Source organism: Chrysochloris asiatica, unplaced genomic scaffold (genome assembly GCF_000296735.1).
Source record: "Chrysochloris asiatica unplaced genomic scaffold, ChrAsi1.0 scaffold00003, whole genome shotgun sequence".
NCBI lineage: Eukaryota > Metazoa > Chordata > Mammalia > Afrosoricida > Chrysochloridae > Chrysochloris > Chrysochloris asiatica.
Genome location: NW_006408521.1, coordinates 27,135,475 through 27,145,424, shown reverse-complemented (window position 1 = coordinate 27,145,424; position 9,950 = coordinate 27,135,475). Strand labels below are relative to the sequence as shown.

At 45.0% G+C, this 9,950-nt stretch overlaps 1 protein-coding gene and 1 pseudogene across 1 annotated transcript; both read right to left on the bottom strand.

Moving 5' to 3' along the window:
* Nucleotides 1–232: 232 nt before the first annotated feature.
* On the bottom strand, nucleotides 233–570 carry LOC102826411 (annotated as a pseudogene).
* Nucleotides 418–9,738, bottom strand: HIF1AN (hypoxia inducible factor 1, alpha subunit inhibitor). Its single transcript, XM_006831248.1, has 8 exons — nucleotides 9,515–9,738; nucleotides 8,701–8,951; nucleotides 5,454–5,602; nucleotides 3,123–3,268; nucleotides 2,270–2,376; nucleotides 1,835–1,898; nucleotides 1,486–1,596; nucleotides 418–721 (listed from the first exon to the last, which is right to left on the bottom strand). The coding sequence occupies exons 1-8, from the start codon at nucleotides 9,689–9,691 to the stop codon at nucleotides 677–679; spliced, it is 1,050 nt and encodes a 349-aa protein (XP_006831311.1). The 5' UTR covers nucleotides 9,692–9,738; the 3' UTR covers nucleotides 418–676.
* Nucleotides 9,739–9,950: the final 212 nt, after the last annotated feature.

Genomic DNA, 9,950 nt, shown 5'->3' with positions numbered 1-9,950 from the left:
GTGGGACGTATGCACAATCCTTGGTTCTTATGTCACAAAGCTCTTTTCTGCGTATAGCTTGAGCTTGAAGGTCTCAGCTGGAAGCCTGTCTAATGTCTGTCTCAGGATGACTTTTAGGCTCTGAGAGGCAAGCTCCTCATCTCACTTCCCCACTACAGTTCCCACAGCCATTCCCCCTGGCCCCAGCCTAGAGTCTGACTATGTGAAAGCTGGAGGGAGGCAGATCTAATAGTCAGGAAAGCTCTCACCCTGCAGCTCAGATGCAGCAAGGGGTCCAAGAAATATCTCTTTTCTCAAGCTGAGGCACTGAGGTTGCAAGGGACAGACACAGACACACATACACACACTCAGACATACGTGCCCCAAGGTTGACAGACTAACACACACAGACACGGGAACAACCGTAAGTTGGGACTCCACACTGAATGCAGGACTTTAGGGGGGCAGAGAGGAAAGTGCTGGGGCACAAGAGGCAAGGGTAAGAAGTCCCTTCAAATGGGAGTGGAGTGCCAACCTCCCTGATTTGCCCCAAACACCTGCCTCCAGGGCCATGGCAAGAGTCCAGTCCATTAAGTGCAGCGTGCAAAACTAGCGCTTGAAATCTCCCGTCCTCATCAATGAAGCGGAGTGGACGGGATAGCAGTCACCTGGCAGGAGGCCTCGAACCCCTGGCAGGCTAGTTGTATCGGCCCTTGACCATTGTGTTCAACAAGGGCCCCACCTGTGAAGAGACATGAGGAGCCCATCAGAACTGCCTGTTTCCTGGCCCTGGAGCTGGACGGGTGTGTCTGAAGGCATTTAACCTTGTAAACCCTCTACTCACCTCACTTTCTGGAGGTCAACTCAGTATTTTGGGGCATGGCCCTATCTCTGGGGTCCACCTTGTGTTTCCTCTCATAAGGACCTTACAAGCAGCACTAACCTGGCAACCAGGCCCAGGGGTGTGTATTCGACGTGTTTCTCAACTGTGCCCTCAGAATGTATATGCCTATCCCCTCACCCAACGGGAGCTGGTGCCATCTCCCAACTTCAAAGGTCCTCCAGACACTGTGCTCACCCATGGGATAGAGGCAAGAACATTACAAAGACAGACCTCCCGGTCTCTTCCCTGTGCCAGTGGAGCACCTGTATGGAAGCAGGTCTCCGTGTTACCTACAGCAGCCTTGGCACAGCTGGGAGAGTGTGAGGAGATTCTTTACTGCTCGCTTCCCATTCCAGAAGAATCCCCGCAGGGGTCCCCAGCTGGCACACAAGCCCCACGGGGGACATTACCACTAGCATGGAACAGATTTTAATTGATCCACCAGTCAAGCCCAGCTCTCTCCAGAAAACAAGCATTTTCTGAACGTACCCATAACCTCTAAGCAGGGAGGACAACAAACACTGAGACAGAGGTGCTATGGAGACTGCCACGGCAGCCCTGACTCTGCCCTGGTCCATCTGCCCACTGAGCCACAGGAGTGCCACTTCAGGGCAGCCACATACCTCTTGTGGGTTCCCCAGGGCCTCTCCAAGCATCTTCTCAATGTTTCTCATTATGGCCACTTTCTGATGAGCTTTGAGAGGATATTCAATTCTTTTAGGGGTGGGGGCTCCCTGCAAAGAAAGCAGCAGCTCAGAATACGCCCTCAGCAGGTTTCAGTGTCACCCCATTGTTCTTAGCATTGTCCTCCCATCAAGAAACCCAACTCACCCCTACCCTTGTCATCTCCCCAAATACCTGGGAACCATTTTCAGGGGTAGCCCACCTCCCTACCCATATTCATTGTTGCCCATATTCATTTATTACACCTACCCCACCCCACATGTATGAAAAAACCCCAACCATACTCACTTTATACCAGAAGTTCACAGTGATGGTAATTCCCCCATTTAGTAACGATTCTATGTGATGCCACCTGCAAGAAATGGACAGGCTGTTTGCCCCTCAGACTTTCAGAGGGAGGTGGGGAAAACTATGAGGGAAATAGTGAAGATAGCCCCCCTTCACACTCATTCTATAAAACATATACTGGGGCTAAAGGCAGCAAGTGCTAGTTAGTCTAAGGAGCCAACAGTAGTTTCTCTAGCCCCAAGCATCTGGGACCTGTCTGGACTTGACTAGGGCTATAATTTCGCCATGTTCCGTATGCTCACATCAGGACACATCTACTTTCCATGGACCACACAGGACCAACCTTGCTGCAATTCAGGAGGGACACAGGTATGGCTTTCCAAAGAATGGGGAAGAAAGTTTCCAAGAAGCCCCCAGCCCTAGCCCCATCCTCACCAGTACATTGGGATGTAAAGAACATCACCAGGGCCAACCACTGTTTCGTAGCCAACCACGTTCCGGAAATTGGGGAACCTCTCATAATCAGGATTGTCAAAGTCCACCTGAGAGGTTCGAGAGAGAAAAAAAAAAAAAAAAAAAAGATGCCTTTAAAAAAAAGAAGAGATGTCTTTAAAGTTTATATCCACCTCATATAAAGACACACATGTTTTCTCTCTCCGTGAGATTGACGCTAGTGATAATCCCAGGCTTCAGTGCTCCTGAGGCTAGGAGCCCGACCTCACAGCCTGAGGATATGAGGGAACCAGGACTCGTCCTTCACCCAAACTCTCAGAATCCTTTCTCCAAAAACATATTCTAACTGGCATGACGTAGCTGGACAGCCTTCTCAGTAAGCAAGGAGATGGCTACAAAGACAACTATATATCTCAACTAGACCCAACAAACACACTAAGTGACACATCTCAATTCTGTTTGTTCTTCCCCAAATCAGAGAGTAGCATCCATGACAAAAGCAATGAGTAAACCCAATGGACATGCAATCACTTTGATCTATGAATTTATAAGTCAATCAAACTAGCATCTGCCAGCACCAACGATGGGGTCTACCCTCTAGAATTAGCTCTACAGGGTAATTTATGCTTACAAACATTGAAGGCCACTTAAGGGACCTAGAATATTTGAGCTACACTATGAAATGATCCTCTGCGTTTGTCTGTAAGGCAAGATCTGCGTGTAATCTGACCCTGGCATACCACCACAGGGATGGGCAAAGACATTCCAGCCTTTGATCCCAAAGGAATTCCTAGAATCTAAAGTGCTACACCCTCCTCAGACCACACGCGCTCACCTGGCTCTGTCTGTCACATGGGTGATGGACAGGGTATGGATAGAGGCATTCAAACTGATCCGGAGGGAATAAGATGCATCTTTTGTAGCCTTTGATCTGAGCAAAGAAGTTCTGCTGCTCATCATAGTGAGCAGGGGTCACATTTCCTGCAGGAGGAAAGACATTTTCTTATCCAGAGTAGTGGTTCTAGTGCACAGGCTGGAATATGGGGCTCAGCACTGCAGAGAAGCCCAGTCTGCCCTCCCAGCTAAGGGTTATAACCAAAATTTCAGGCAGAATTAGAGAAACTGCAATGGCAACTTCCAGCAAATTGGTTGTTACACTGGGTAAAAAGCCTAGCAACAATCAGTGGCTAAAGACTCAAGATTGATCAGCAGAGGAGACTTTTCTAAATGATGGCTGCTGCCCACACTGTAAGAAATAACACATAAAATGGTACTGACAGCTCCTGGTATGGTGCTGTAGGATCAGCAATGGATGTCGAGCCACATGGTTGGCAGTTCAAACCCACCAGTTGTTCCTTGGAAAACAATACCGGGTCAGTATGAGTCAGAACTGACTCCAAAGCACTTAAAAATAACAAGCCTGGCAAAGTAATATACTTGGTGTACTTGCATTCTTTTTGACTATGGCAGGAATTCAAGGCCAACAAAACACTGTAAGAAACTACTAGTGACAACAATATATGAATGATGGACTTCGCTGGCGTCTGCTCGTCATTTTAAGGCTACTTTAGAACTACCTACTTTGGGTAGCTCTCCTGGAGCTCAAAGATTCTCAACCTTTGCTCCCATTTCAACACACCTGTGGGATGTAGAGTTAACATTGGGTTTACTGAGTCTCATCCGGGGAGAAGCATATCACATTCTGAAGAGAGTGCTGGATAATTTGAACAAGGTGTCACATATGTCACTTGTAATTAATTAGATGTATGCTTCACCTACTCATTTATGACTGAGACCACATCTGTTGTGTATCCTCTGCACAATTCTCGAGAGTTGAAAGCACACCTCTGCAGGGTAAGTAGTCTAGAAAACATTCCCCAGTTCTGCCTGGCTATGCCATGAAATCTGCCTTCTTGAGTGCTCGGTTTAGAGTATCTTCAAAGGCGAGCAGCTTTCTCATCTCTCCCTGTGAGGGGTCTACTTCCTTGTACCCACCACAAGAAAAGGCGGCAACAGAAAAATCTCAGGATCAAGTAAACCAGAACTAGCTCGTGGCAAGTCAAACAATAACTGGTTTCAAGGGAAGGGTTCCGTGTCAATTCCTAAGCTGCATTGCTGGAAGCCTGTTAATACTGGCACTGAGAAACCGAAACTGAAGAAAAGACAATCAAAAGGAGGAGAAGAGACTCCACAGAGCCCAGTGGTGACTGACAATAAACAGTTACTCTAGATCTGACAAGATCTGCTTTCTTGTTCCACCCAGTTGATTCACCATTTACTAAGTATCTACTATAGACTGGCCTTGAGTTAGCGGCAGAAACAAATATAAAAATGAGACAATGAGCCTGACCTTAAGCAGCTTTCCTCCTCCTGACTGGAGCTTAAAGAGCTCTCCTTATATTCAGAAAAACAAACAAAACACCACAGTCACATAATTGCTTTGTATACCTAAAATTCTCTAGGAGGATACACAAGTAACTAACAACATGGGGTGTCTTCAGAGAAGGAGGCTAGGAGGCTGGAAGGTAGGGGTGGAGAGAGACTTCCCACTGCATACCCATTTATAGGGAGCACTGTGGTTCTATAGGATAAGCACTGGACTGAGAACCACAATGTCAGCAGTTAAGAGTCCACCAGTCACTCTGCAGGAGAAGATGAGGCTTTCTGCTCCAGCAAAGATTTAAATCCTCAGAAACCCTATACAGGGTCACTGTGAGTCACAACCAGCTTGACAGCACTTAACAACAACAACCCATTTACACCCTCTGACTTTTCAACTCCATGAGTGTATTAGCTATTCAAAAGATAAGGCTAAAATTACATTGAAAAAATAAATAAGCTACTCCTAACAGGTGGAGAAAAATCTTCTGAATACAGACAGATCCATTACAGCCCAATAGTATTTCAGAGAGGTCCCTAGTATCTGAATGGACACTCACACACAGTTAAGGAAGGGAAAAAGAAACGAACTTTTTAGAGTACATGACTCTGAACCTAATGTACATTACCTCATTAAATCTTCACAGCGATTTATAAGATATTATCAGCTCCTTTTACAAAATAAGACACTGAGGCCTTAAGAAAAGTGACGTGTTCATTCACGGAGCTAATCAGTGATGAGAGCAGGATGAAAGACAGCAGGCTTGTTTTCTGAAAGATTTCTTACCTTCCATGCCGATGAGTAGCAGATTGGAGGTCAGCTGCCCCCAGCCACGCTTTCCCTGCTGCTTATTAATCCAGTTCCAGTTAAAACCCAAGAAGTCCACGACAATCTTCCTGCCCACGGTATCATTGAGTGTCTGCTGCAGATACAACCTATGTTCCCCAAGAAGAACACCCCATTAGTGTATGCACAGACAGTGTCTGGCATGGCCTCCCCACACCTGAGAATATAAACTCAGACCCAAATCCACACTAGCATCTCCCACAAACATTATGAATCTCAGCCAACACAAGCTCTTATGAGAATTCAGTTAATTATTTTCTACCTTTCTTAAAGCTCTTTTCAACACTAAACTTCGTAAATAAGTCATTTTTAGCCTTTTTTTAGGTCACAGCGCAAATCATTTAAGAACCAAAGCCAGTTCCTCAGAAAAATGTACGTACACACAGAACTTTTCATACAATTTTAGATTCCTGGAAGTCTATCCATAGATTCTAGAATGATAAATCAGCCTTGCTCTAGGGACTCTCCAGACCTGAGTTATCCGTTCATCCTTGATGGCCACGGTGTAGACCCTATTCCTGTTCACCAAGAACTAGTTCTCTCCATGGGAGAGTTATTCTTACCTAATCCCTTGACAGTCTTGCTCTTTTAACATGCCTGTGACTCGTGTTATTTCCAAACTGTAACTTTAAGAACTAGCAGACACTACTACCGCATCTACCTCTGCAACAGCAAAGTTTCAGATTATAGCTGGACTGGACAATCTGGGTCCTGAAGTGAATATGCTGAGCCCTCAGGTGTCCTGTGATGGACATGTTGCATGAGTGAGAAATAAACTTTTGTTGTTTTAAACCACTGAGCTCTGGCTTGAAGCCTTGACAATCTTGACTATTTTCGTCACCCATCTGCAGGAGCCTTCTAAAGCTGAAGTAAACCAGAAGGTACTCAACTCATCAGGTTTTCAACAAACCCAGGGCTCCTACCCTGTCTGAGAAAGGTCAGAGGTTAATTAAGGGCTATTGGAACCAGACACACTTGATTCAGTCCCACAAGAGACATTATTAATAAATGGCAAACATGAAAACTACAGAAGACAGAAAGCAGTCCTGCTGTTCTGGTCCTGAGAATGTTACTTTAAAAGACTCAAAGGTATCATACTGCTTAGAACCATAAGGTTTAAGGCACATTAATTAGAAATCTGGATTGGGACACAGAAACTTCAAGACTAAAATGAAATCTATGGACCCTCTAAGAGATAATATTTACATGTTTACCACACACAGAGTAAAAATAGTTTTCACACAAAAATTTTGCAAATAACTTTTGAATCAGGGACACTCCCCCTGCATGAATCTAAACAATTCACAAGCATGAATCTAAGCAACCCTGCTATATCTGAAAAGCAAATGCTCAAAATAACTCAGCGGATCCTGATGTGCTTTACCCCAGAATCACAACCACCTGTACAATTATACAATGGAATTGTCTGGTGTTGTCAGATAAACCTTACACACAGTAAAAAGCTTTCTTTGAAAATCATTTAAATTACCCATGATAGGTCATTCATTATATGACACACACACTCATATCTCATACTGAGGCAAAATGCCCTCACTATGGAAAGCATGTGGAAGTTGGGACAATGAAAACAAAAAATAGAAGAATTAATACATTTAAATTGTGATGTTGGTGAAGGATATTGACTATACCATGGACTTACAAAAGAACAAACAAATCAGTCTTACAAGAAATAAAACCAGAATGCTCAGAAGGAAGGATGGCAAACCTTTGTCTTTCTTACACTTTGGACATGTCATTGGGAAAGATCAATCCCAATGACAGAAAACAGAAATTGTGTTTGGCAGAGGGTCAGCAAAAAATCAGGGAAAGCCTCAATGAAGATGGGTTGGCATAACAGCCACAACACTGGGCTCCAGCAGATCTACGATCATGGAGATGGTGTAGGCTCAGGCAATGTTTCATTGTCTCGTACAATGGTCCCCATGAGTCAGAGGCCACTCAACAGCAGCTAACAGCAATAATGGGACAATGTGTCTTGTCTTATACTCATTTCAGGGCACAGGTCCACTCAATGGAATTATACACGCTACCAACACCATATAAACCAAGCTCACTCAACATTCCGTGTGTGTGTGTGTGTGTGTGCAGTGTTACATCTGAGGAAATTCAGGCTATATAAGACATTTAAGACAGATCAACCACAGGTCAGATCTTGGAAATTCTTTTTGGCCAGAGTCCCATCATTCTGGTAACTGTCGCGTGTTGGGAAGAAGAAAGCAGATATTTCACACATCACTGATAGGGAGTCAAGTAGAAACTGAGGTAGGAGACCAGTGTTGGGCACCGAACATGTGATGGCCATTTCCCAGGAAGAAGCTTCCATAAAGCTACTCTGTGAAAGCAGTGCCCCAGAGGAAATGTTATCATGGGGAATGAACGCTACCTGGGAACTATGTAAGAGGCTGACTGCGTAAGTCAGGCTAAAAATAGAGAGAAATAGTCACTTTCCCACATATGTCCTGTTTGCTATCACTGGCATGATCTGGAACACTGACAACAGAAAACCACTCCCAATCTAATCTGATCGTTCTGCAGAGGATCCTGATATTTATCCCAAAAGACAACACTCTATGGCTCCTTTTCACTTAAACTACCCACAGGCAGCCTAATAATAACTTTAAAGACTGCAAACTGGTGATCTCAGAGCTAAATTCAATACTGACTTTTTTTTTTATGTGGCCCTAATGCAGCATTGTCAAAATTTTGAATTAGTTACCCAATTTTAAAAGTCAAAAGATTTTAACTCCTGGTTTCTGAATTCACTTGAAAAATTAGACTGCTTAGCAACTCCCAAACGGAAACAAGCAGAGTCAGTATAACTTCTCCCTCTGAACAAGGCATATACCTTCAGCTTCATCATTCCTCCTACCCAGACCACTTCGGTTCATTCTGTTCATTTGCCTGACCCTTCAAAGTAACCATGAGTAGTCTCAAGTCTAATCATTCTTTCATTTCTCAAGCCTAAGAACTTGATCCCCAGAATCACAAAAAAACAACTGAAACTCCTCCCAGGCTGGAAGAGCAAAATATTTGTTCAGCAGGAATCTGGAGATGTGAGATGCTAATCTCTACTTATTCAACTCCTCCACATATTCAAAAGAGTCAAGGAAAGGAAAATATGGATGTCTTCAACACAATGAAAACCATGATCCTCATGAGAACTTACCTCTCTTCTCCTCCTCGTTGCTGTATGTCCTGCAGTTTCTCAATAAACTCATGAAATTTCATTTCCTCCCTGTTAGATCTTGGCTTAAAATTCTGGAAGTTTGTCATCTTTTTCTCATCATAATACAAGAATTTGTGGGTACTGGCACTATACACAGAGAAGTCCCCGTTGCCAATATTCTCTTGCAGGTATTCAAGGTCCCATTTCAGGGCCGGATAGACAAGATTTGTGTCGGTCAGTACCACCGGTTCCTAAGCGGCCAGACCAGGTTAAAAAAAAACAAAAAAAAAACACACACACACACAACAAATGAAGTCGTGCCAAGGACCTGGTAAATTCTTGTCCCAAGACTCCAGCTACTTCCCAACTTCAGAATAATTTCTCTGTAAGACAAGAGTCCTGGTGTGACGCTGTGGGTGAACACGCCAGACTGCCAAGCCATCTGAACTGCAAGGTTAGCAGTTCAAGTTCACCAACTGCTTCTTGGAAACCCATACAGGGTCACTATGGGTTGGAACTGACTTAACAGCACTTAACAACAAAGATAAGCAGAATTCAAACCCACCAGCCACTCTGCCGGAGTAAGATAAGCTTTCTGCTCCCGTAAAGATTTAAAGACTCAGAAAACCCTATACAGGGTCGCTGAGTTGGAATCGACTGGTTGGCAGTGGATGGGAATACGCACAAATCCCATTTCTACTCACCCTTCTCTCCATCACCCTGTCAGTTCTCACCTCTTTTCATCTTACGCCTCTGACCTCCCCTCCCAACCAGGACCCTTCCCCTTGTCCTTAAGACGCGGCCCCGCCCCCACCTCATTCTCAATAAGTTCCTCCGCCCGAGGGTCGCTCTGACTCAGACGCGGGATGGGCCGGGTCGGGAAGCTATAACTGCGCAGTTGAGACTCATCCCAAGCAGGGCCGGGGGCTTCAGCCTTTTCCCGGGGCGCTCCAGAGCTCGAAGCAGCAGCCTGAGCCGCAGCCGCCGCCATCTCCGCCACTAGGGACGGCCTCACCGGAACCGGAAGCTCCTCCTATTCCGGATAAAACCACAACGAAAACCATAGAGATGGACTGTACAAGAGAGACGTCCCTGGACACTAAGAACACTAGGCTGGGGCTCACGGGGAGCGCTTTCTAGTGGTGACGTACAGCTTTACACCTGAATTACTGACCGTGATTATCCCACATTTTCAATCTACATTAGTTATGAAAGGCCCTATCAACTACCTCTATTGTGTACTTAGTTCT